General features: G+C 39.6%; 1 protein-coding gene across 2 annotated transcripts; it reads left to right on the forward strand.

Annotated features, from left to right (window-relative positions):
* The first annotated feature begins 284 nt into the window (after window positions 1-284).
* On the forward strand, window positions 285-27,699 carry ANKEF1 (ankyrin repeat and EF-hand domain containing 1). 2 transcript variants are annotated; one of them, XM_061435600.1, is made up of 11 exons: window positions 285-373; window positions 3,021-3,556; window positions 5,026-5,416; window positions 9,586-9,785; window positions 10,535-10,684; window positions 12,224-12,347; window positions 18,569-19,391; window positions 22,370-22,596; window positions 23,763-23,926; window positions 26,208-26,345; window positions 27,384-27,699. In XM_061435600.1, the coding sequence occupies exons 2-11, from the start codon at window positions 3,506-3,508 to the stop codon at window positions 27,540-27,542; spliced, it is 2,427 nt and encodes an 808-aa protein (XP_061291584.1). In that variant the 5' UTR covers window positions 285-373; window positions 3,021-3,505; the 3' UTR covers window positions 27,543-27,699. The 2 variants fall into 2 exon arrangements, with proteins under 2 accessions (XP_061291584.1, XP_061291585.1); XM_061435601.1 differs by lacking the exon at window positions 3,021-3,556.

Genomic DNA, 27,699 nt, shown 5'->3' on the forward strand with positions numbered 1-27,699 from the left:
GTGGGCGGAGACGAGCCCCGGCCGCCCCGCCCCGCGCACCTGGCCGGTTGCCGTGGCAGCAGGCCTCACTCGCTCGGCCGGACCTCACAATCGGGCGGGGCCGCTGGCCCCTCCCCCGCCCCCTGCGGAGACCGGGCCGCGCGCTCGCCCTCGGCGGGTCCAGAGCCCAAGGACACACACACTCGCTTCCCCGCTGGCCCGCGAGCCTGCTAGACTGCTCTACCCAAAGGGACACCATTCACGACTGGCCGCCCAAGCCGGGCTGGGGGAGCCCAGAGTCGCGTCTGGGACCCGCGCCAAAACCCGCCCCCTCGAGAGGAGGCGCGTCGGAGCGATGATATCTTTGGCTCCTGATCCTCGAGGCGACTAAGAGGTGAGCTCGGCACCTTCGTCCCTGTCACCTGGACTTTCTTTTGAAATTACATCATACCCTCCCTCCCTTCTAGATTGTTCTGAGACTTAAAATTGTAGGGGACAGTAAAGAACACCCGAAATGTAAACCTTGGCTTATGGATGAGCTGAAACCCACAGATGTTTGATTTATTCATGGCCAGCCTGTGTGGAGAGACTTGGCTAAATTCTTTACAAAGCTGACCTCATTTCTGCTTCACACAGTCCGTGAAGTGTGCAGTATTCTTATCCCCATTTCACAGATGAAGAGACCAAGGCACAAACTAGGTAGGTGACTTGTCAAGGTTTATTCAACTCCTTTGTGTAGATAATGTTGCAGAGGAGGAGGAAACACAAGGTGGGGGCGGGGGAGCAACAGATCTGGTTTCCCATCGTACACCCTTTTCACTGTACCTCTCCTCTTTGTAACCAATCACTCTTGCCTCATAGGCTCCTTTGAGAAGTTCGTGAGCTCTGTGGATCTCTCCCTACAAGGGAAAAATTTACCTGGACACACACACCCTGTAGATTTCCATATGATTTCAGAATATCCAGACTCCAAACATGAACTTCAATTTGAGGAATTCCATTATTCCCACTTCCTTTTGAGATTGTCCACAGGGATGTTTAGATAGGGGTTTGCCAAGATGCTCCAGGGCCACACAGAGGTACTGAGATGTGTGTGTATGTTGTGACCCTCCTGAGGATCAGATGCTACACAATCTACGAGCAACCCAGGACTAAGAGGGCAGGATTTCTGTTTCCCCCAAGGGGGTCAGTCTTATCAGTTGGTAGCAAAGAGCACTACACAAGGCCTTTGCTCTCTCCTCAGCATCTCCAAGGTTTCGCCAAGAGATGCAAGCCATAAAACTGACCTATGGGCTGCTTAAGTCATCCTTGTATCTTAATTGGACAAGGCCATATGCTGCTAGTTATTTGTAGGGGCATTGCACTCAGAGACAACCCTCAAGCATGTCTCTATCCTCACAAATGAGGTTGCATCAACTCAGTGTAAGCAATAAGCTTTAGAGGAGCATCTTATCCTATTCTGTATGTGATGTATGTATGAGGTAAGACAACCGTGCACCTAACCAGAAAAGGCTAATAATAATGCAACAAGCCATAAATGCCAGCGAAAATAAATGTCACCAAGCCAAGCAACAAAGGCCAAGAGGATGAGTTCTCAAGCAGCTTGGGACTTAATGGGAGCCTATTTATACACATGGTGCTAAAAAACTGCCTCATCAATTCCTAGTCCATCACACATTGTAAACAGATTAGAAGGGAACAGAGGGGCTACAGCAAGCAGAACATTAAAGCCACACGCCATGTGATAGCTGATGTTTTCCACAGCAAAAGAGGAAGCACAAAGTATAAACAGCAGGCAGAAGAGGAGGAAGAAAGGAAGGGCCCCAGCACAAATCTGACTGTGGTGGTCACTTATTGGAACACCTTCCTCCTTGCCCTCACCCAGTCGTGGACTGACTGCAACTGCCAAAAACCTCATCATTCCCATGCACCAGACTCAGATCTCTGCCTGAATAACGTTTCCCATCCCCTTGTGAAGTCTAATTCAGCATGTTCAAAGGCTAGCCGTCTATACTCCGTAACCAATCTGGATCCCATCCTGAGTACTCCATCTCAGAGGCAGGTTGCTCAAACCAGAAACTTAGGCGTTTTCTTTGTTTCTTCCACTCAAGTTTTTAACCTTCAGTCATCATTTATTGAGCAAATATTTATTGGCTGCCTCATAGAAGTCAGGTTCTGGGTGATGGAGAGACAATGATAATCAAAATATAAAGCTTCTATGCCATGAATACTGGCTACTAGTGGGAGAGACAAACAGCACATAAATGGAATATATCTCTATTTTCAGGTCTCTAGATGTTATATATAGAAATGTTTTACTTAATATTGTGAAGAAAATAAACCAAAAGGATGATGTAACATTGTGGCTGCAATTTGAGTGGTGAGAATGCCAGCCAACAGAAATTCTGAGCAAAGAACACTGTAGGCAGAGGGAACAAGAGGTTCCAGGGGCAGGACGTGAAGTGAAGTAGAAGTCCCTCAGTCATGTCTGACTCTTTGCAACCCCACAGACTGCAGCTCACCAGGCTTCCCTGTCCTTCACTACCTCCCAGAGTTTGTTTAAACTCATGTCCATTGAGTTGGTGATGCCATCTAATCATCTCATCCTCTGTCATCCCCTACTCCACCTGCCTTTTGTCTTTCCCAGCATTAGGGTCTTGTCCACTGAGTTGGCTCTTCACATCAGGTGGCCAGAGTATTGGAGCTTCAGCTTCAGCATCAGTTCTCTCAATGAATATTCAGAGTTGATTTTCTTTAGGATTGACTGGTTTGATCTCCTTGCTGTCCAAGGGATTCTCAAGAGTCTTCTTCAATACTCTAGTTTGAAAGCATCAGTTCTTCAGTGCTCAGCCTTATTTATGGTCCAACTCTCATATCCATACATGACTACTGGAAAAACCATAGCTTTGACTGTATAGACCTTTGGTGGCAAAGTAATAATGTCTCTTCTTTATAATATGCTGTCTAGGTTGGTCATAGCTTTTCTTCCAAGGAGCAAGAGTTTTTTAATTTCATACCTAACAATTGCACTCATTTCACAGGCTTGGTAAAGTCATGTTCAGAGTCCTCTAAACTAGGCTTCAACCACACGTGAACCAAGAAATTTCAGATGTACAAGCTGGATTTAGAAAAGGCAGAGGAACCAGAGATCAAATTGCCAACATCCAATGGATCGTAGATAAAGCAAGAGAATTGAAGAAAAACATCTACTTCTGCTTCGTTGACTACATTAAAGCCTTTGACTGTGTGGATCACAACTGGAAAATTCTGAAAGAGATGGAAATACCAGACCACCTTACCTCCTTCCTGCAAAACCTGTTTGCATGTCAAGAAGCAACAGTTAGAATGGGACATGGAATGACAGACTGGTTCAAAATGGGGAAAGGAGTACATATTGTCGCCCTGCTTATTTAACTTATATGCAAAGTATATCATATGAAATACTGGGCTGGATGAAGCACAAGCTGGAATCAAGATTGCAGGGAAAAATATCAATAAATTCAGATATGCAGATGACATCACCATTATGGCAGAAAGTGAAGAGGAACTAAAGAATCTCTTGATGAAGGTGAAAGAGGTGAGTGAAGAACCTGGCTTAAAACGCAACATTAAAAAAACTAAGATCATGGTATCTGGTCCCATCACTTCATGGCAAATAGATGGGGAAACAATGGAAACAGTGATGGATTTTATTTTCTTGAGTTCCAAAATCACTGCAGATGGTGACCGCAGCCGTGAAATTATGATGCTTGCTCCTCGGAAGAAAAGCTATGACACACCTACATGGTGTATTAAAAAGCAGAGACATTACTTTGCCAACAAGGTCCGTCTAGTCAAAGCTATGGATTTTCCAGTAGTCATGTATGGATGTGAGAGTTGGACCGTGAAGAAAGCTGAGCACCAAAGAATTGATGCTTTTGAACTGTGGTGTTGGAGAAGACTCTTGCAAGTCCCTTAGACTGCAAGGAGATCCAACAAGTCCATCCTAATTGTTCTTGCCTGGAGAATCCCATGGACGGAGGAGCCTGGTGGGCTGCCGTCTATGGGGTCGCACAGAGTCAGACACGATTGAAGTGACTCAGCAGCAGCAAAGGAGATCAGTCCTGAATATTCATTGGAAGGACTGATGCTGAAACTGAAGCTCCAGTACTTTAGCACCTGATGTGAAGAATCAACTCATTGGAAAAGATCCTGATGCTGGGAAAGATAGAAGACAGGTGGAGAAGGCGATGACAGAGGACGAGTTGGTTGGATGGCATCACCGACTCAATGGATATGAGTTTGACCAAGCTCTAGGAGATGGTGAAGGATTGGGAAGTCTGGCGTGCTGCAGTCTGTGGGGTCGCAAAGATTCGGACACAAGCAACAGAACAACAACAACGTGGTCTACTACTTGACCCAAAATAACGTGTTTTGGAATTGAATAAGCAGTAAGAGATAAAATTATGCATTAGAAGGCTCATTGCAACTTAGTGGGATTATTTATGAAAATTTACAGTTGCGTCTCAATCATTTACCTGCCTCATTCCCACATAAGATAAAATAGGAATCATCCATCACATCTTTGGTATTTCCCAGAGCTCAAGAGATTCCTGTTTATAATGAGCAGTTCACATTTCTACACAATCTTTATAGCATTTTTAAAGTGCTGAAATCTGTGTGTTCTCTACACTGTGAGAGATGTGCTGATACAGAGCATTGTAGTGGGAAGCTTGGCAGTTTAGTTGACCTCACCTTCTTCATGGGTAAACGGTAAGGCTGTGTCAAGGAGGGATGATTAAATGAGATAATAAGAAAACTGCCTACCCTGTTTACTTTATGATGGAAGATTTGTTTTGAAATATTTTAACATTATGCTAGCTGAGTATTTTTGTGCTTATGTGTAATTTCTGCTTTCATGAAATTAGTTACAATAAATTATGGTAATAATGTTTCATAAGAAACAGCATCTCTTCTTAGGGAAGCCTTAGAATACTGTGTAGTCAAAATCAGGATGAAAAAAGTAACTCTGAGTTCTATGTTTTGCTTTGATTTTTGCTGCTGTAGTTTTTGGTTTGGCCCACAAAGGCATTTGCAAGAAGCTGGTCAGATATGGCTTTAGCAGATAAGAGACTCGAGAACCTGCAGATCTACAAAGTTCTTCAGTGTGTTCGGAACAAAGACAAGAAGCAGATAGAGAAGTTGACCAGGCTCGGATATCCTGAACTCATCAATTTCACAGACCCAGTCAATGGAAACAGTGCTCTGCACTTAGCCTCAGTTTCCAATGACATCGACATGGTCAGCTTTCTCCTGAGCCTTGGTGCTCACCCTGATGTGCAAGACAAAATGGGCTGTACTCCGACTATGAGGGCTGCAGAACTGGGCCATGAATTGTCCATGGAAATATTAGCCAAAGCAAAAGCCGATATGACTGTTGTTGATAATGAAGGAAAAGGTAAAAACTCTTAGCATTCTATCTAGTAAATGCAATTCGATTTGCATTTTTTCTTAACTTTAGAAGTCAATATAATGCATTGTTTGCTTTCAGACTTTAGAAGGGAGTTACTCATGGCATGTAGTATTGAGAGGCTAGATTCTCACTCTCATATCTTCCCATAATTTGAAAACAGTGTAGATGTTTCTTAGGAAAACCAGTTCTGAGAACTTTCTCATTGAGAAAAAATATTAGAATTAATCTTTTTGTTTTTAATGTGGAGAACTTTCAACATGACACACTGATATTTCCATAATCATAATCACTTATTGTAAAATATAAAATCCATTTAGAATTTGACATGTTAGAACCTCAAGTAATACTTGAGCTAGGGTTTTGCTCTCAAGAGCAGTCTATGTAGAAAGTAGTTGCATTTGAGAACTTGAGGAACTAAGGTGGATTCTGACATAAGCTCCAAACTTTCTATCAGTTGTTTTAAAACTATATTTGGAAATATGACTTAATCATAGAAATATGACATGTCTGTGATTATTCAGGCGAGCCAGCACTGTCTCACTCTTTCCCTCCCAAACCCCGTCTTAAGACCACGATCTGGAAGCTTCTTATCCAAACAATTCAAGGTTCTGCATCATCTTTCATGATGCAGCCTCATGAAAATTACTAAGAAAATTACCATCAGGCTTAACATAAACTGGTAGACTTAATCAGTTGTTCCAAAGAATTTCTTCAAGTACAAAGCCATTAACATCAGTCCCACATTAGAAAATGAATCCTATTTTATACCATTAATTAATGTTTTCTGACAGGAACAGAATCTGCTTTCATAACTCTCTGTGGACATGGTATTTGATAAGTGACTTGCTTATAACGAGAAGAGGACAAAGAAAAGGAACAACTATTCAATTATTCAATGCACTCATGAGTCAAATGTATTTTTTAATGTTTTCATTCTAAAAAAACCCAGAAGCCTTTCAAAGCCCTATACAACAGTGGTCCCCAATATTTTTGGCACGAGGGACTGGTTTTGTGGAAGACCATTTTTCTGTGGACTGGGGAGGTGGGGGAACGGAGCAAGTGATGCTGTCATAGTATAAAACAAAGGGCAGTTCTATGGAGCATCTAGATAAATGTAAACTGGATAAACTCTACCATTAAAATAAAAATACATGAAATGAAGATTGAAAAATGAGAGTTACTCAAACAATTAAAAATAGAAAGATGGTCAGGGACATGTTGAAATGCAAAATCAAAGACAGAGAAGTCATAACAGGCAAAAGTGAACCAAAACAACGATGACAACAGCAAAACCTGGACTTGCTGCTTTGTTGTTGTGTCGGTTCACTCTTGCCTGCTATGGCTTCTCTGTCTTTGATTTTCAACATATCCTTGACCATCTTTCTGTTTTTAACTGTTTGAGTAACTATTTCAGATGCATGTTTATATGAAATATATTTCAGTTTTGATTTTCACATAAATTGTATTTTTATTTTAATGGTAGTTCAGTTCAGTTCAGTTGCTCAGTCGTGTCCGACTCTTTGCGAGCCCATGAATCGCAGCACGCCAGGCCTCCCTGTCCATCACCAACTCCCGGAGTTCACCCAAACTCACGTCCATCGAGTCGGTGATGCCATCCAGCCATCTCATCCTCTGTCGTCCCCTTCTCCTCCTGCCCCCAATCCCTCCCAGCATCAGAGTCTTTTCCAATCGACAGTCTTTCCAGAATCCAGTCTTTTCCAGTCAACTCTTCGCATGAGGTGGCCAAAGTACTGGAGTTTCAGCTTTAGCATCATTCCTTCCAAATGCTCTACAGAACTGTCATTTATTTTATTCTATAAAAGCATAATATATTTAATTTATATAAATACACAGATAAATACATGCAAAAATAATTTTCTCTATGGTCCATATGATCTTTGTTTTGTTATATGTGTGTATATCTTCCTTCTCATATTTTCTAAAATTAATGGTCTGTTTCTAGTTCTTTTAATGGCTAACTTGATGGCTTTACATATACATAAACCTCTGTTTATCAAATCAGCACACTAAACAGTGTTCATTGATATTTTTCTATGAAAGATGAGATTGGTACAACAATTCTTCCCGTCACCTCCTTTCCAGTATCTAATTTTAGTAAATTATAATCATTTTAGTTCTTTCAATGATTCTTTTCATACCTTTTGTCCATTTTTAATAATATCTCAAAACTCCTGCAATAAAAGATAAAGAAAATTGAATGCTTAAACTCTCTTCTTTCCTCTCTTCCCTACAAGTTTTGCTAAATTTCCCTATTATTTCTTTTTTTTCTGTTTTTAGTTTCTTTTTTTAAATTTTATTATTATTATTATTTTTACTTTACAATATTGTATAGGTTTTGCCATACATCAACATGCATCCGCCACAGCTGTACACGTGTTCCCATCCTGAACCCCGCTCCCACCTCCCTCATTGTGAACTACAATTTTATTTTCTGTATCTAGAATTCCCAAAGTGATTGAGCTTTGATTCAATGATTGAAGGGATTCAGCATCTATCATGGGTCTTTTAGTCACATATTCCTTGTTGATCTCCTGTTAGACTCATTTTTGTCATTGAGTAGTTTAGCTCACTCCTTTGGGCTTATATACTTTGATTTCTTGAATCTTTAAGTTTATATGTTCATCTCTTTTCTATATAAACAATTGCTTGACTGAGTGTTAAAAATTCCCTGTTTTCTTTCCCGAGTGACATTGTAAAACTCCTTTGCTTATTTTCTAGCACTGAATGTTGCTGTGCCAAAGTCTTGCAGCCAAACTTGACATTTTCTCTCTAGAGAGGGCTTGAATTTTTAACTGGCTGCTTACAGGACACTTTGTTTATCTAGTTTTGTCTAGGCACGTATTATGTATTGTTCCTAATCAGTTTTTCCTGAGATCCCGTATATTGCTGCTAGATCTAGGTTTTTGCTTCAAGAGGGTTTTCTTTTATTATATCTCTCCATTTTTCTGTCCCATTTAGTCTTTTATTGAACACTAATTACATACATGTTAAGTATTATTTGCCTTTCTAGACCATTTAAACTCTTGGATCTTTTTCAAGTTCTTTCAACGTTTTCCTCCATGTCCCTGACTATGGTTTTGGCAGTGTCTGCTCTCCTTTCTCCTGCTTCCATGTGACTTTCATTTCTTTAGTGGTTTTATTTTTCTCTACCATTTCTTTTATAAGATATACTTGCTCAAATTCACCTTTTCCTTCTATTTATCTTTTTGGTTTGGTCTACCTTTACATTTTTGTTTCAGAAAAAGTTATATTTAAATTTTTGTTATCAGTGATGGATCAGTCAATGATTTTCATGTGGTATAGTTATTTGATTATACAATTTTTGCCTAGTGTTTGTCAGCTTCCTTTCCTTTTCTTTCAGTAACTTTTTTCATAGGTCATATGCGGGTTTTTTGTTGGTTACTGTTCCTATTGGAAAGAAGTCTGTTTTTAGAGTGAAGTCATTACAAAGTCAGTTTGGAGTTTGTCTGCTGTTTACTTGAGTTTCTTAAGAAAACTCTGACCGGGGTTTATAAACAATACTCCTAGTCTGTAGTACATTTTTGACATGGATTATGTTGAGGGTCTGTATGTCACAGATACCAGATACAAGGAGTTAGCATTTTTCTCTTTGCAGTGAACAAATTGCCATCTACATTTTCTTCTCACTGCAACTGCACAGGCAGCCTGCTCCCTGTAAACGTGGCTAGTGTACACAATTCATCATTCAGTACTACCTCCCTTACCACTCTGCAGTTTCAAAGGGGGTCCAGGGATCCACCAGTAACCCTCGGGCACACACACTCCTGCATATTCTAAGGAGGATGCTGGTGTATAGATTATAGGATGCCAAATATCCAAGGTCAACAGGGGCTCACATTCCAGCACTCAGATTCTTCTCAAACAAGATCCTGTCACATTTTGGTTATGACTGTTTTCTAGCTCTTATCAGAGGTTGGGGTTCCTTTTTGGTTTCTCTGTCTTGGTGTTTCAGTTGATTTCAGACAGAAAACCAAGGCATAAATGCCTTTGCTCTATCTCACCTTCAACTAGCTAATTATGAATTTTAAAATTATTCTTTGTTCCTTCCTACCTGCTTCAAATGTAGAGAGACTACTAGTTAACTGTTCTTTGGGGATTCTATTTTTCTGCAGGTATTTTGTTTTACTGCATTTTACCTACTAAGCGGCATTATCGGTGTGCACTGATTGCCTTGGAACATGGTGCGGATGTCAACAATTGTACCTGTGAAGGAAAGCCAATATTCCTTAGAGCTTGTGAAGAAGCACATGATGTTAAGGATGTATGCCTGACGTTTTTGGAAAAAGGAGCCAATCCAAATGCTATCAACACAGTAAGACTATTTCTCTGATTATAAATATTCCTTTTTTTCAATTACAGAATCCTGTTATTGTATTTTTTCACTTGAATGTGGTAAAATTATCGTGTTAGCTTACAGACTTTTCATTTCTGTTCAAAATGCTTTAAAATCATAGACTTTCATTATCTTTATATGGCATGGCCATGATTCTATGGCCTGTTTTCCTAATTATGTTTGAAAAATTGGTATTTATTATGTACAATATTAAAAGATCATTACAGGAAATAGAAAAGATATTCCTGATGCCTAATAAAAATTTATCATCTGAAGAAAATAGGTAGCTCTGCTGTTTCCCTTAATTATTTTGCTCCCTCTCCTCACTTGGCTAAATTTATTGAGTTTTCTTTTAATTGTCATTTCCCAACAATAAAAATAGATTGTCTTCTCATTAGAAAACACCTGTAGCCTAATTTTAGCATATGTTTTACCCTCTTTTCTCCCTTTTTGCTCTACTTTCTTGGCAAGAAACTGCATTTTTTAGCATGATGTTCTCATAGGAAAATCTGGTGTGACCTTGACTCTGATTATAGAATTCCACATTTTGTACACTGACCCATTTTACTGACTTCATGTTTCCTGTTTGTTACATGAAACCAATAAAACTGTACAAAACTGAAAATGTCAGTGTGACTCTAAGGCCAAATGGATTTAGACCATGTCTATACTGAATGTGTCATGTAGTATAACAGGGGTAAACAGCATCTGGTCTGTTTCATGTCCAGTCCACAGGTCGCACGGCTTTAATGGAAGCATCAAGAGAGGGAGTGACAGAACTAGTTCGAGGGATATTGGAAAGAGGAGGGGACGTGAATGCATTTGACAATGACAGACATCATGCTGCACACTTTGCCGCCAAAGGAGGCTTTTTTGATGTAATAATCTACTATATTCTATAAAATTTGTTGCTAAAAATATTCTCCTTTTCCTCAGCATCTTAAAATATAGTGTAAGTTACACTGATAAGATTTTTTTCTGCATTTTGATTTTCCAAAATAATTCCAGAATTGTATTTCATACCAGATATTATCCTTCAAGGCTTATTTTAGCTCTTTATTCAGTTTGATCTGTTTGCTAATTTACTCTTAATATTACTAATAATGTTTTTCTATATTCTTAACTGGGCTTCCCTAGTGGCTCAGACCCTAAAGAATCTGCCTGCAATGTGGGAGACCTGGGTTTGAGCCCTGGGTCAGGAAGATCCCCTGTAGAAGGAAATGGCAACCTATTCTAATATTCTTACCTAGAGAATTCCATGGACAGAGGAGCCTGGCAGGCTACAGCCCGTGGGGTTGCAAAGAGTCAGACACAACTGAGGGACTAACACTTTCACTTTTTTCTTTCAGTTATAAGAACTGAAAAGTTTTGCCACATATTACTACTCTGTTTTATGACTCCATTACATATGAGAATTTTTACAATACAGTATGATCTAATTTGGGGGAGAACAAGGCCTAATCTCATCTCTTTGATGTTCAAGTACATCTAATGACTCACCTAAGTTTTTAACTGTTAAGTATTCTGATTATCTGGATATATCAACAAAAGATATCTCATACATATAGTGATACTGCAGAAACAAACTAGAAGTCAATGCTATCCTATTTTTAAAAATTCTGAATTATATCTAAAATTTCTTTTCTGAGTTCTAACATTATCTTTACTTTTGTCACTGGGTCTCTTACCTGCAATAAAAGTATAAATGACAGTAGAAATCACATCTGTCTGGTAAAGAATTTGCTCCCCTGATTTGCCACAGTCTGCGTGTTCTTGCCTGGAGAATCCCAGGGATGGGGGAGCCTGGTGGGCTGCCGTCTATGGGGTCGTACAGAGTCCGACACGACTGAAGCGACTTAGCAGCAGCAGCAGCAGCAGCAGATGCATTCTAAAGTTGCCTAAATTTACCAAAATGGTAGTGCCCTGCTGAGTATAGAGTTTTCTGTACTCCAGATAGATGGTCCCCAACCTTTTGGGCACCAGGGACCGCTTTCATGGAAGACAGATTTTCCACGGACTTGTGGGAGGAGCAGGGGGTGGCTGTGGTTTCAAGGTAATTCAAGCATTTTACATTTATTGTGCACTTTATTTCTATTATTGTTACATCAACTCCACCTCAGATCATCAGGCGTTAGATGCTGCAGGCCGAGGATCCCTGCTCCAGAACTTCTGACAGTGATGGAAATGTTCTGCATCTGGCTGTACGATATGGTACAATTACAGTAACATATTCGGTTTTTGAGTCCTTAAACTATGGCTAGTGAAGTAAGGAACTGAATTTTTAAAATTTGTTTTCTATTTAATTCCTTTCAATTTAATTCAAACTGACACTCTGGATAGCACAGGTCTAGGCCTGAGTTTTCAGCCGGTAAACGTACATTCTTATTCCTCTACAATATCCACTATTTATTTTGCAGATATTGAAGCTTCTTTTTGCATACAACGGAGACATGGGGTTGATTGCAATGAATGGCAACACACCACTTCATTATGCTGCCATGGGTGGTTTCGCAGATTGCTGTAAATATATAGCTCAGCGAGGTAAATGGTCTACCAATTTCATGTCTAAAGAACTTATGATTTTCCCACATTGTAGACAAGCAGAGAATTTCAGCATGTCAACATCAGTTGCTTATCTCACATATATATGTAGAAAGAAAATTAAATTTTTTTCTTATTTACCTTCTGTTAAAACATAAATCTGACCTAGAAAGTAATACAAATCCATTTCTCAAGTATTTTTAGATTATTATTAAAAATCTAAAGAGAATTATTTATGAGTCAACCAATTACTAAGATGCTTATTTTTTTAAATGTAAATATCAATGTAAAATGGAGAAGCAAATGGCAGCCCACTCCAGTATTCTTGCCTGGAGAATAATCCCGTGGACAGAGTTGCCTGGTGGGCTACTGTCGATGGGGTCGCACAGAGTCGGACATGACTGAAGCGACTTAGCATGCATGCATGCATTGGAGAAGGAAATGGCAACCCACTCCAGTATTCTTGCCTGGAGAATCCCAGGGACAGAGGAGCCTGGTGGGCTGCTGTCTGTGGGGTCGGACAGAGTCGGACACGATTGAAGCGACTTAGCAGCAGCAGCAGCATCAATCTAAAAAAGGACAAACACTAGAAACCATGTCTTTAGTCCAAATTCTTAATTATTTTATTTTTGAAAATATACTATCACATCAAGTGCAAAGATAACATTTTGGGTAATTTTAAATTATGGGGGAAATATTTGTGGGAGAAGCATTAAATAAAATTTAAAAAGCATTAAATAAAATTAAAACTTTAATGGAACATTTGAAATATAATATTTCAAAGTAATATTTTGAATAAATATTTGAATAAATAAAGTAATATTTATTACTTTAGATTTTTCTGTATATTTTAAATAACTGTTAATTTGAGAATATAAACTATGTTATGTATGTTGTGTGTGCTCAGTCGCTCAGTCATGTCTGACTCTGAGACGCTATGGACTGTAGCCTGGCAGGCTCCTCTGTCCATGTGATACTGGAATAGATTGCCATTTCCTCTTTCAGGGGATCTCCCCAACTCAGGGATTGAACTCGGGTCTCCTGTGCCTCCTGCATTGCAGGCAGATTCTTTACCACTGAGCCACTGGGGCTTCCTTTATATTGCTGCTGCTAAGTCACTTCAGTCGTGTCCGACTCTGTGACGGCAGCCACCAGGCTCCCCCGTCCCTGGGATTTTCCAGGCAAGAACATTGGAGTGGGTTGCCATTTCCTTCTCCAATGCATGAAAGTGAAAAGTGAAAGTGAAATCGCTCAGTTGTGTCGACTCTTAGTGACCCCATGGACTGCAACCTACCAGGCTCCTCCATCCATGGGATTTTCCAGGCCAAGTACTGGAGTGGGGTGCCATTGCCTTCTCCGTTCCTTTATATTATGCATAGCTTAATGTATTCCTTAAAAAGGGCTTCTCATGTGGCTCAGTGGTAAAGAACCCACCTGTCAAGCAGGAGACACAGGTTCAATACCTGCACTGGGCAGATCCCCTGGAGAAGGAAATGGCAATCCACTCCAGCATTCTTGCTGGGAAAATACCTTGATGGCGGGCCACAGTCCATGAGGTAACAAAAGAGTCAGACATGACGCAACTAAACAGCAACAATTCCTTAAAATAGTAATATTTTTAAAATTTTTAAATAGCAATATTAGCCAATTAAGTTTAAATATTTTTACTAATTTTGTGTTAATTACATGCCTTAAGGAAATCAGTCTTGAATATTCATTGGAAGGACTGATGTTGAAGCTGAAACTCCAATACTTTGGTCACCTGATTAAAAGAACTGACTCATTTGAAAAGACCCTGATGCTGGAAAAGATTGAAGGCGGGAGGAGAAGGGTGTTGACAGAGAATGAGATGGTTGGAAGGCATCACCGACTCAATGGACATGAGTTTGAGTAACCTCCGGGAGTTGTTGATGGACAGGGAGGCCTGGCACGCTGCAGTCCATGGGGTCACAAGAGTTGGACACGACTGAGCGACTGAACTGAACTGAACTGAATTAAACGGACATTCAAAGTTATTAACTCTTTGTTAGAGAGGGAACTGCATGCTGCTGAATGTTATGGTAGTGAGTTATTTTTTTCCAGTTTATGAGAAATAGAAACTTAAAGTTCAGCAGCTCTATAATAGAACAGAAAAAGTACTTTCATTTTCCTGTCTTCTAAGCAGGCATAGAAATTCTGAAGTCACTAACATTATAAATAAGACTAACATGCCTGCATAACTAATGGTGTAGTAACTGATTCACTTTGATTTTTTTTTTTACCTTATAACAAAGCTCACATTCTTTCCCCATCCCCCTAAAATAAAGAGATAATGGAAAATGTACCACATGCAATTTTTGCCCTCATCAACTGTCTCTGAAGAGACAGTTTTCAAATCTTGTTTCCAAATCTCTCACCCCCAGCAGATTATTCTGACACTTCATTTTTCACATTGTGTATTTCTGAAAACTAGAGATCTGCCCAGATTGAGACAAGCTTCTTCAACTTTAACATGCTGACTCTTTTCTTATTGGGACAAACATCCCTCAATATATGCTGCTGCTGCTAAGTCACCTCAGTCGTGTCCGACTCTGTACGACCCCATAGACAGCAGCCCACCAGGCTCCCCCGTCCCTGGGATTCTCCAGGCAAGAACACTGGAATGGGTTGCCATTTCCTTCTCCAGTGCATGAAAGTGAAAAGTGAAAGTGAAGTCGCTCAGTCGTATCCGACTCTTAGCGACCCATGGACTGCAGCCTACCAGGCTCCTCTGTCCATGGGATTTTCCAGGCAAGAGTACTGGAGTGGAGTGCCATTGCCTTCTCCGTCCCTCAATATATAGTCTACCATTTATGTCCTCCTGGGATAAAGTCAGAGAAAGCAAATTGAGACGTACAGGGCCAAAGCTTGCCAAAGGCCTTGCCTGGTGATGCAGAAAAGACTGATCCTCCTGGCAGACTCATAAGACTAGACTGTTTCTGAAACGAATGTCTGAAAATGTTTTGAGTTCCCTAGCATCTTTGGAAGTACAACTGCTTCACCAGGGCTATATGGGTGGCCTAGTTGCACAGGAGAGTGCTATCAGTTATACTTCCACCTTTAGAATCTTGATCTAAGGCAGTCAGAGCACCTGGAAACCGTTAGCCACGAAATGCTCATTTCTGAGTAAACTCCCTGGGTGTAGCCTCTTCTATCCTTAAATATGAAGGCTGGATTCTTCTCCCACTACTTCCTACTACTACTTCCTCAATACTCTCCACTTTTGTTCCGATCTTGTCCCTGGAGTAATTTACATCTCCCTATAGGCAGTGTGAGGCCATGTCCAGGGGAGTGGTGGGGAGTTTAGATTAGCTCTCTTGAAGCCCCGGTGGAGGGATCTCCTCATGGGGCTTTTGACAGCAGTCAGCCGAAAGTCACGTATCTCAGCGACAGAGGAGTGTAAATCACAGAGGGCATGAATGGATCTGTATTTACTAACGATAAAAGAGAAGACAAAATCAAAAGTATGGGAAAATGCCTTCATATCTTTAAGCTGGGATGTGGGAGTCTTTATTCCACACAGAATTGCTAACTGGGAGGAAACTAGGAGCAGAAGGTGGCAAGATAAAGCAGCTTTAAAACCCTTTGATCCTTGGTGCTGGGGTAAGTACACGAGTGAACTGGGAGATGGCAGATAAACCCCCAGACATCCCGAGCAAGTGAAAAAGCTAAGTAAAAGTAGCATACTCAAGATGACTATGGAATTACACTATTGAGTTTTTATACTGTGGAGACAAGGCTCAGGTCCTTTTCCCAATAAGTCACACTATTCTTCAAACTGTCCAATATAAAAATTATAGAATTTTTTTTGTCCCAAGTAATCTTTTTGAGTTTTCCTATCACTAGTAAATATACCAGCCTTCATGTGAAATTTTAATTTTTGACAATGCCAGAAGTATTAATGCTGAAATCATTTTTCTTTTTGATAAGGAATAAAATTATAAAGTGTTAGAGGGGGATGTTATATTTTCACATGCAGCTGCCTTTACATTTTGGATGCTAGAGATACTGATTGCTAGACAATCTTTTTTGATTATGTGATATTGGCAAGGCAACAAAAGAGCCTCATAGATTCAAAACACTAGAACGAATATCTTCATAGTCTGACTTATAATGGGTTTTTAGTGTCTCAAGACACTTATTACAGACAACACAGCCTTCTTTATACCACTAAGTAGACTTCCTGATGCATTCAGAAAAGCTTATTTATTTGGAGAATGCTTACATATAATGTTGGTCTCATCATTTTAAGTCAGAGACTAAAAAAGGAAAATGAATTTTAATGCCTAATTGCACAACTCTTATACTGAAATTCTTTCAGATTTGATGAGATTACTTTTACAGGCTGTTCTTATGACCTTACTGCAAAACAGCAGGTCAATATAAATTACATGAATTTCATGGAAAATTCAGATAAAACATAGTATAAGATTTTACACAGACGGACAGTCATAATCGTTCAAAAGAAACAAGAGTCAGTTAGCATCTTAGATGCCTGAAGTCCTGCTTAAGCTGTTTGAATCCAGGTTCTTTCCAAATTTAAATACCATCTTTACTCTTTCCCACTTGGCATGAAGCCTCTTCAGCAAGTATTCTAATATGATATTTGTTTCAAATATCTACAGGGATTGATTTCTTAATCCATTGGGGATGGATACTATTCACTGGAAAAATATCTTCCTCAAAATTCACCAAACTGAAGCTCACAGAAAGAAAAAATTTATAGCTTAAGGTTTTGTGTTCACAATGTTGTTCAGTCAGTCACTCAGTCGTGTCTGACTCTATATGACCCACAGAGTGCAGCACGCCAGGCTTCCCTGTCCTTCACTATCTCCCAGAGCTTACTCAAACTCATGTTCCTTGATTTGGTGATGCCATCTAACCATCTCATCCTCTGTCATCCCCTTCTTCTCCTGCCTTCAATCTTCCCCAGCATCAAGGTCTTTTCCAATAAGTCGGCTCTTTGCATCAGGTGGTCAAAGTATTGAGGCTTCAGCTTCATCAGTCCTTCTAATGAATATTCAAGGTTGGTTTTATTTAGGATTGACTGGTTTGATCTCCTTGTGGTCCAAGGGACTCTCAAGAGTCTTCTCCAACACCACAGTTCAAAAGCAGCAATTCTTCAGTGTTCAGCATTCTTTATGGTCCAACTCTCACATCCATACATGACTACTGGAAAAACCATAGCTTTGACTAGACAGACTTTTCCAGCAAAGTAATGTTTCTGCTTTTTAATATGCTGTCTAGATTTGTCATAGCTTTTCTTCCAAGGAGCAAGCATCTTTTAATTTCATGGCTGCAATCACCTTCTGCAGTGATTTTGGAGCCCAAGAAAATAAAGTCTGTCACTGTTTCCATTGTTTCCCAATCTATTTGCCATGAAGTTATGGGACTGGATGCCATGATCTTAGTTTTTTGAATGTTGAGTTTTAAGCTAGCTTTTTCACTCTCCTCTTTCACCTTCATCAAGAGGCTCTTTAGATCCTCTTTGCTTTCTGCCATAAGGGTGGTATCATCTGCATATCTGAGGTTATTGCTATTTCTCCCTGTAATCTTAATTCCAGCTTGTGCTTCATCTAACCTGACATTTTGCATGATGTACTCTGCATATAAGTTAATAATAATTATTTATTAAATTTTTTAAAAGTTTTAAATTTATATATGAGTTGAGTGTGTGTATGCTCAGTCCTGTCCAACTCTTGTGACCCCACAGACTACAGCCCACCAGGCTCCTCTGTCCATGGAATTTTCCAGGCAAGGACACTGGAATGGGTTGCCATTTCCTTCTCCAGGAGATCTTCCAGACCCAAGGATCCAGCCCAAGTCCCTTGCATCTCCTGCACTGGCAGGCAGATTCTTTACCACTGAGCCACAGGGAATCACTTTTATATTAGAGTACAGCCTATGAATAATGTTATCATAGTTTCAGATGTACTGCAAAGGGACTCAGCCATACATATAAATGTATTATCTATTTTCCCCCAAACTCCCCTCCAGCCAGGTTGCCGCATAACCTTGAGCAGAGTAATCATAGATTAATTCTGTAATTATAATAACTGCTCACCTCTATATACAAATAATTTGGGGACCGACTTTTGACTATTTGCTGGAAATTTAAACAACAACAACAACAGATGCATGTCATTTGTGAACTCAGGCAGACGCCCCAGCACCATTCATAATCATTATGTTTCCTGTTTTAGGATGTGACCTAAAATGGAAGAATCTGGAGCATAAAACGCCCAGGAACTTGGCTAAGGAAGGCGGCTTCAAAGCAGCCAGCAAAGAAATACGGCGGGCGGAGCAAATCGCTAATAAACTGGCCAGGCCAGGGGTCAAAAATCCGAATCCGCACTTGTTCCTGAGACTTCACGATTGGTCAATAGAACATGAGACTTTCCTTCGGGAAGCCTTCTCGTTTGTGGACAGGGGCGATGGGACAGTCACCAAGGAGGACTTTGTGCTGACCCTGGAGGAGAGGCAAGATTTTGTGAACTCAGAGCAGCTGGCTGCTATAGCGCAACTTCACGAAAAAGTCCGGGGTGGAGGGGTCAATATTAACGAGTTCTTTAAAGGGACCAGATATTTAAGTAAGTCTTATGTCTTAGGATCCTATGGGCCTAAGAAAAAGAAAAAAGGGATGGCCAAAAGAGCCAGAGTGGGCAAGTTTGTTTTACCCCTCCCCATCTGTATCATCCCCGACCACGTGTTTCCACGCCGCAGTGATGGTGGGCCGCCGTATTACATGATCGAAACCTACAAGAATGTAACTGATTGCAACCGCTTTAACAGAGATCACCCCCCAGAACATCCCATTCAGGATGACTCTGCTTGGTATATTGATGATCCAGGGAAGGTCTTTTCAAACATTAATTTTATCACCAAGGCGGGAGACCTGGCTTCTCTGAAAAAGGCTTTTGAATCAGGAATACCTGTGGATATGAAGGATAATTACTACAAGACACCGCTAATGACTGCATGTGCCACTGGAAACATTGATGCAGTCAAGTTTCTTCTTGAAAAAGGGTATGTCTTTCGCTTGAGTGCAATTTAGATTTTTGGGAGCCTTCACATTTCAAGAAAGTGAAAGGAAGACTAAGAAACATTTAACTCTAGAATTTAAATAGTGGCAAGAAAGGGCTTCATTCCTGAAGTCTAGACCACAAATAGACTTTATACTGCGAATCAGGCTAATGGGAACATTAAGAGCATGTACAACAATGCCAAAGTGAAAGCTGAGCAGTTTTCACTCTAGGGGTGGAAGAAGCCTTATGATCGGGTATCCCTGGCCTCCCAAAACAATTTTAATTTGGTCTCAGAGCTTTACCTAGATGATGTGGAGTGCCTTTTATTTTATTTTAAATTAAAAATATTTACTGTTGTCAAAAATAGCATGTGATCTACCCTCTTAACAAATTTTAAGTGTACGGTGCAATATTGTCAACTATGATCACAATATTGTAGAGCAGATCTTTAGAATGTATTCATTTTACATGGAGTCATTTTTAAATCTGCTTTTTTTTGTTGTTGTTTTGTTTTTGAGGGCATCCCAACAAATCAAATAATTTGATGGTGGCCATAAGACTAAGTGGGCTTCCCAGGTGGCGCTAGTGGAAAAGACCCGCCTGTCAGTACAGGAGACATAAGAGACTCAGTTGAATCCCTGGGTTGGGAAGATCCCCTGGAGGAGGGCATGGCAACTCACTCCAGTACTCTTGCCTGGAGAATCCCATGGACAGAGGAGCCTGGCAGGCAATGTCCATAGGGTTGCAAAGAGTCAGACATGACTGCAGCGACTTAGCATGTACATAACGACTAAATGACTAGGCATGTTTCATTCCCTTTTCCTTGGTTCATTTGTAAATATCTTTAAGATAACAAAGCATGACATTTTATTTAACTTTTTAATCAGAAGCAATTTCTCTGGTTTAAGTCCTTCTTTTTTACCATTCCTGAATAACCTGGTGTAACTTTCTAAACCTTTTTGTGCCTCAGTTTTCTCACTTTAATAATGGGGCTATAATGGAACTCAGCTCACAGAATTTCTTGAAGATTAAATGAGTTAAATATGTAAAGCACTTAGTAGCCCAGTAGTTGCAGACTTGACAAAAAGATATTGTTATTATTACTATAATGTTTAATGTCAAAGAAAGATTTAAATGTGTTTATTATCAAGTGGTAACATAAAGCAACTAATGATAATTTGAAGTTTTGGGCAGTGAATTTTAAATGGGACTAAAATTTTATTTTCTTTTTATAGTTTCTGAATGATAAATTGCTTTTAATGAAATTGAAAGAATTAATTTTCTTTTTTTTGCTTTTTATTTTTTCATTTAATCTTTATTTTGTATTGGAACATAGTTGATTTACAGTGTTGTGCTAGTTTCAGATGTACAGAAAAGAAATTCAGTTATATACACACATGTATCATTCTTTTTCATATTCTTTTTCCATATAGATTATTACAGAATATTGAGTGGTGTTCCCTATGCTAAACAGTAGGTCCTTACTGATTATCTATTTTATATATAGTAATATATATATATTAATCCCAAACTTCCAATTTATCCATTCTCCTTTGGCAACCAGAAGTTTGTTTTTGAAGTCTATGAGTCTATGAGGAGTACATCAAGGCTGTATATTGCCACCCTACTTATTTAACTTATATGCAGAGTACATCATTAGAAACGCTGGACTGGGAGAAGCACAAGCTGGAATCAAGATTGCCGGGAAAAATATCAATCACCTCAGATATGCAGATGACACCACCCTTATGGCAGAAAGTGAAGAAGAACTAAAGGGCCTCTTGATGAAAGTGAAAGAGGAGAGTGAAAAAGTTGGCTTAAAGCCCAACATTCAGAAAACAAAGATCATGGCATCTGGTCCCATCACTTCATGGGAAATAGATGGGGTAACAGTGGAAACAGTGGCTGACTTTATTTTTCTAGGCTCCAAAATCACTGCAGATGGTGATTGCAGCCATGAAATTAAAAGACGCTTACTACTTGGAAGGAAAGTTATGACCAACCCAGACAGCATATTAAAAAGCAGAGACATTACTTTGCCAATAAAAGTCTGTCTAGTCAAGGCTATGGTTTTTCCAGCAGTCATATATGGATGTGAGAGTTGGACTATAAAGAAAGCTGAGCACCGAAGAATTGATGCTTTTGAACTATGGTATTGGAGAAGACTCTTGAGAGTTCATTGGACTGCAAGAAGATCCAACCAGTCCATCCTAAAGGAGATCACTCCTGGATGTTCTTTGGAAGGACTGATGTTGAAGCTGAAACTCCAATACTTTGGCCACATGATGCGAAGAGCTGACTCATTGGAAAAGACCCTGATGCTGGGAAAGACTGAGGGCAGGAGGAGAAGGGGACGACAGAGGATGAGATGGTTGGATGGCATCACCGACTCGATGGACATGGATTTGGGTGGACTCTGGGAGTTGGTGATTGACAGGGAGGCCTGGAGTGCTGCAGTTCATGGGGTCACAAAGAGTTAGACACAACTGAGCGACTGAAATGAACTGATGAGTCTGTTTATGTTTTGTAAATAAGTTCATTTGTACCATTTTTGATACAAAATTTTTGATAGATTTTATTGCTTAGAATTTTAACAATGATGGTGTATTTATAAATTCATAACATACAGAGGAAGTAGATACAAAATGAAATAATGTAGCTTTTCTATTTCCTGTCAACTTTGATCTTCACTGGATCCAGTTTTATAATTTTCCCCAATATTAACATCTAACAAAAATTGTAGCCCCTAGGATCCAAGCAGCTTCTAAACTAAACAAAATGTATATATACACAAAGAAAGTTGACTATCAGATGCAGAACACAGTTCAAGAAAAATTATGGCACAGAGTTTAGCTTGACCCAAATCTTTCTTGGTTTACAGTTGAACAACTTAATAAAGCTACGAAATCTTAGAATTTTTAGCCTCCAGTGCTTGAATCAACCCGTATTTTTAGCTTCTGTATCTATCTCATTTTACAGGGCTAACGTTAATGCAACAGATAATTTTCTGTGGACTCCACTTCATTTTGCATGCCATGCTGGCCAACAGGATATTGTTGAGCTTCTTGTTAAATCTGGAGCCGTGGTAGATGCCCTCTCAATCAACAACTCAACTCCCTTAAGTAGAGCCATTGAGAGCTGCAGACTGGATACTGTAAAATACCTACTTGACATCGGTGCTAAATTCCAGTTGGAGAATAGGAAAGGTATGAGTTTCATTATAGGTGATTAGGGCTAGAAAAGGAGGATTTATGTTAGATTCCCAAGCCTTCTAAATCTTTTCTTGCAGGACCACGTTTTCCCTTAAGTTACTGTTGCAAAAACTAACCTGAGTTAAATGTTATGGAACTTTATCTTATACTTAGTGCTTCTCAAATCACTAGTGTTAAAGAATCAGTTCTCTATGTTGGTAATTCATTGTAGACTGAGACTTTTGTAAAACACAGTGAAAAATGATTTACTAGAAAAATGAAGAGGAAAAAGAACCCTATGAAATACAAACCCAAACTTTTTAAAATCTTTGGATTCAAATGACAAAAATTCTATAAAACTGCTATAAAAATTTCTAAACATTTACTCTTTAATTCCTATACTTACTTCACTGTGAGCCCATACCATTAATATGTAGACTGACACCAGTATGCAAATCACATTTTGAGTCATCACAGTGTTTTAGCTGTCAATTTCTAATAATTGGCATAGTTTGAAGCCCCTGTAGACTTTAGATTCCTTCTACAGCTAAACAGTAATTCCTGAAATAAGACTCCTTCTAGGAAGTAAATGGGAAGCCTACTTTATGTCATAAATTTTCTTCATGAAAAAGTGGAGGTGTTTTGAGAGTGGGACTCATTGCTTCTTTTTGATCTGAAGGAGCTTTAATAACTTTGGCTGCTTCAGGCTGCCTCTGAGTCACAGGTAGTATTGTTAGGCCTGCCTGCGGATGTAACAGGGGTCATAATATCCAGCCATCTGCATAGAGTACTTGTGACTTCCAGCTTCCCCAGACTTTTTGAATATACCTCCTTCCGCAACAGGAAGGAGGAAAGCATAAAATTGTCACACATGAAGGAATGTGCACACTGTGGGAAGAGAACTAGCACTCAGATATTCAAAATGTAATCTACCATTCTTTCCTATCAAACATGCTCAAAATAATTAACAAGAAGAAATGGTCTTGCTGGTAAATGACACTTTAAATGATAAAATTTTTGAGCTGGGACCACTTTAGAGAATATCTGAACCAATCTGTGACTTTTATACGTATCACTGGCTTCAGTAATCACCCTTAGTACCACATACTTCGAGCTGATATTTTGCTACATTGTTTATTATTAATCTGTTTAATGAAACTCTAAATTTATGTTTTAAACAGGGCATAGTGCCATGGATGTTGCAAAAGCTTATGCTGACAGTAGAATAATTGGTTTGATTAAAGAAAAGCTGGATAACTTGCCCAAACCAGCAGAAAATCAAAAACCAAAAGGCAAGCCACAACCCAAAGCAAAGACTGAAGGCCCCGAGATTAAGAAGGAAGAGGTATGAAAAGCAACTGACCCCTCATGAGTACCTGGTGCGGCTGCAGCACCATTTACTTATTGTTACAGTTCATGGGCAAATAATATGTAGTACATGTTTTCAGTACCAGTAGTTCTAAAGAAATACCTAGCAAGAAATTTACTATTACTGAAAAGTCTAAAAAGTTGTCATGGCAAACAGAATCCACACAAAAAACAAGTTGGTTGAACCAAATACTGTTAGAATGTTGAAAAAAAAACTTATATTAGAAGTGTATACACTTAGACCTGAATTATACAGATTTGATGAGATGTCCCAAAAGGGAAGTGTAGGGTAACATTTATGAGAAAAGAAGTAAAGCATGATTTTCATTCATTTTGATTTTATAATCTTTCACTACCTACCTTACCACCCAACTCCCAAGGAATTTTTTTTTTAATTATGAACCCTAGGATATGTAACTTGGATAATTCTGAAAATTGACTCTAGAAGGCTTTAAAGATGCCAAATTGTTCCAGGTAATCTGGAGTGGTTTGGGTCCCTCTAAATTATCAGCAGAAGATTGTTGTTTATGGGGGTTTCCCAGACATCAAGAATTTGTCCTTAGCAGGAAGCTCTAAATACATTTCTAGGCTGGAAGCTTCTTTTAGGGAAACAGATGGATCCCTCAAGATCTTTGGCTGACACAGGATAGAGTATGAAGTTCAGGAAGGAAAAGTTTTAACATTATCTAAAGGCAGAGGAACCAGAGATCAAATTGTCCACATCCGCTGGATCATGGAAAAAGCAAGAGAGTTCCAGAAAAACATCTATTTCTGCTTTATTGACTATGCCAAAGCCTTTGACTGTGTGGATCACAATAAACTGTGGAAAATTCTTCAAGAGATGGGAATACCAGACCTGATCTGCCTCTTGAGAAATCTGTATGCAGGTCAGGAAGCAACAGTTAGAACTGGACATGGAACAACAGACTGGTTCCAAATAGGAAAAGGAGTACGTCAAGGCTGTATATTGTCACTCTGCTTATTTAATTTCTATGCAGAGTACATCATGAGAAACGCTGGGCTGGAAGAAGCACAAGCTGGAATCAAGATTGCCGGGAGAAATATCAATAACCTCAGATGTGCAGATGACACCACCCTTATGGCAGAAAGTGAAGAGGAACTCAAAAGCCTCTTGATGAAAGTGAAAGTAGAGAGTGAAAAAGTTGGCTTAAAGCTCAACATTCAGAAAACGAAGATCATGGCATCCAGTCCCATCACTTCATGGGAAATAGATGGGGACACAGTGGAAACAGTGTCAGACTTTATTTTTTTGGGCTCCAAAATCACTGCAGGTGGTGACTGCAACCATGAAATTAAAAGATGCTTACTCCTTGGAAGGAAAGTTATGACCAAGCTAGATAACATATTCAAAAGCAGAGACATTACTTTGCCAACAAAGGTTTATCTAGTCAAGGCTATGGTTTTTCCTGCGGTCATGTATGGATGTGAGAGTTGGACTGTGAAGAAAGCTGAGCGCCTTTGAATGCTTTTGAACAGTGGTGTTGGAGAAGCCTCTTGTGAGTCCCTTCGACTGCAAGGAGATCCAACCAGTCCATTCTGAAGGAGATCAGCCCTGGGTGTTCTTTGGAAGGAATGATGCTAAAGCTGAAACTCCAGTACTTTGGCCCCTTCATGCGAAGAGTTGACTCATTGGAAAAGACTCTGATGCTAGGAGGGATTGGGGGCAGGAGGAGAAGGGGACGACAGAGGATGAGATGGCTGAATGGCATCACTGACTTGATGGACGTGAGTCTGAGTGAACTCCAAGAGTTGGTGATGGACAGGGAGGCCTGGTGTGCTGCGATTCATGGGGTCGCAAAGAGTCGGACACGACTGAGCGACTGAACTGAACTAAACTGAGAGGTGATAGGAAGCAGACAGTTGAAGGGATGATCGGCAGACAGTAGAGAGTAACAAGCATGGAGGAAGAGAGTAAGGATAGCTAGAGGTGAAGGAAGATTGATCAGTTACAGCTCCTAACACATTCACCATTATCATTTTAGTAGGAATACATCCTTCTGATTAATAACGGCCACAGATCAAGGATGGATCTTGAAGACTTTTGTGATCTGTCACTAATACTAATTAAGTTAAACAAGGCAAAAGAGTTATCTCTCCCCACCCAAAGTTATAATAATATTCTATTTCATTTCAAATCATAATTTATATAGTAGCATTTTTTAAACTTCAGAGTATTAGAAAGTATACACAGGTTTTTGAAATTTATAGTTATTTTTTGAGTTTTTGCTCATTTCCAGGAAACACTTTCAGCAATATACACTGTGCCAGCCATAGTGGAGGACAAGAAGATGCGTAAAGATAATGTAGTTTATCTCAATTCATTGATTACCAGTGGTTATACCAAGAAAGTGGATATCACATTTATCCCACAGAGGGTAAGTACTTTAGAAAGATTGTAACATGGTATAAACTCCTAATGCCTTTTTTCAAATACTTTTTATGCAGAGCACCCAAACAATTGTCCAAAGCTTATCTTTTGATAAGCTGTGTTTTTGATAAGTTGTTATTTGATGTTCTCCTTTTTCTAGATCCTGCTTACAACTAAGTAAGTCCGATTTGTATAGCTTCTGATATCTTGTCTTTTTATTTTCTGTATTGACTTCTTAATTTTCCTTGAATAGTTGAAGTTGTCTTTGGTCAGTGCCATTCCTTGTAGCCATGTAGTCACTGAATTTTATAGATATTTTCTCTGGGTACTTCTTAAAGTCCAACCCTTCCTCTTTGTACACACTATCGCCATCTCACTTGGGAGTTTTATACTGATCAAGACTGGATCTATTAAATAGCTTCCTTAAACATCTACAAGTAAAGAGGTGAAGACATATTTGGAGAACAAGAGTGGTCTTGCTAATGCTCATCAAACCATGCTGAATAATAGACCACCAGCTCCTTTTGCCCCCTACTGTGAAAATAATTTTGACTTCCCCGCAAGATGTAAAGGCTGTCTATTAATTCCATTGCTTCCTGGTTTTGACCTCCTGAGAATGAACAGCAGCTGGCCTCAGGGCCATCAGAGAGGTAACTGAAGGGTATTTCAGTTGTTCAAATAGTCACCATCAGAAACAGTGATGGCCATGTAACCACTAATGTCATGTAAGAGATAAAAGTTAAAGTAGACTTAGAAGTAAATTTGTTGTTGTTGTTGTTCAGTCGCTCAGTTGTGTCTCTTTGTGACCCCATGGACTGCAGCATGCCAGCCTTCCCTGTTTTTCACCATCTCCCAGAGCTTGCTCAAACTCATGTCCATTGAGTCAGTGATGCCATCCAACCATCTCATCCTCTGTCATCCCTTCTCCTCTTGCCAGAAGTAAATTGGATAGTTTTAAATTGACCAGATTGAAGGTTGTCTGGATATTGGCATGTTTATTGGCTGTCATGCTAACATTCACTCTGGATGTGGTTGTTTGTTTAAGATCTGGAGTCCTGAAGCCACGACAGCAGAGCTGATCAGAATGAGGGAACTGCGCCGGGAGAGGTTGACATATGAGGTAGATTTTGATGACTTCATGATGCCCTTTCAGAAGCACATCACAGAGAGAGCACAAGCAGTGGAAGCTAGCTTCAAGACGTAAATCACAGCGGTTGCATCTCAGAATAAACAACATTTTGAGGCCCAGGGACCAAATATTGGAGAAAGTAGATTCCCATCAAAGTCAAAGCAACTCACAAGTTAAGCATTGTAACAAAATATTTGTCTTTGCTTTAACAACTATAAATATTCTGAGCTGT

This window comes from Bos javanicus, chromosome 13 (genome assembly GCF_032452875.1).
Source record: "Bos javanicus breed banteng chromosome 13, ARS-OSU_banteng_1.0, whole genome shotgun sequence".
Lineage (NCBI taxonomy): Eukaryota > Metazoa > Chordata > Mammalia > Artiodactyla > Bovidae > Bos > Bos javanicus.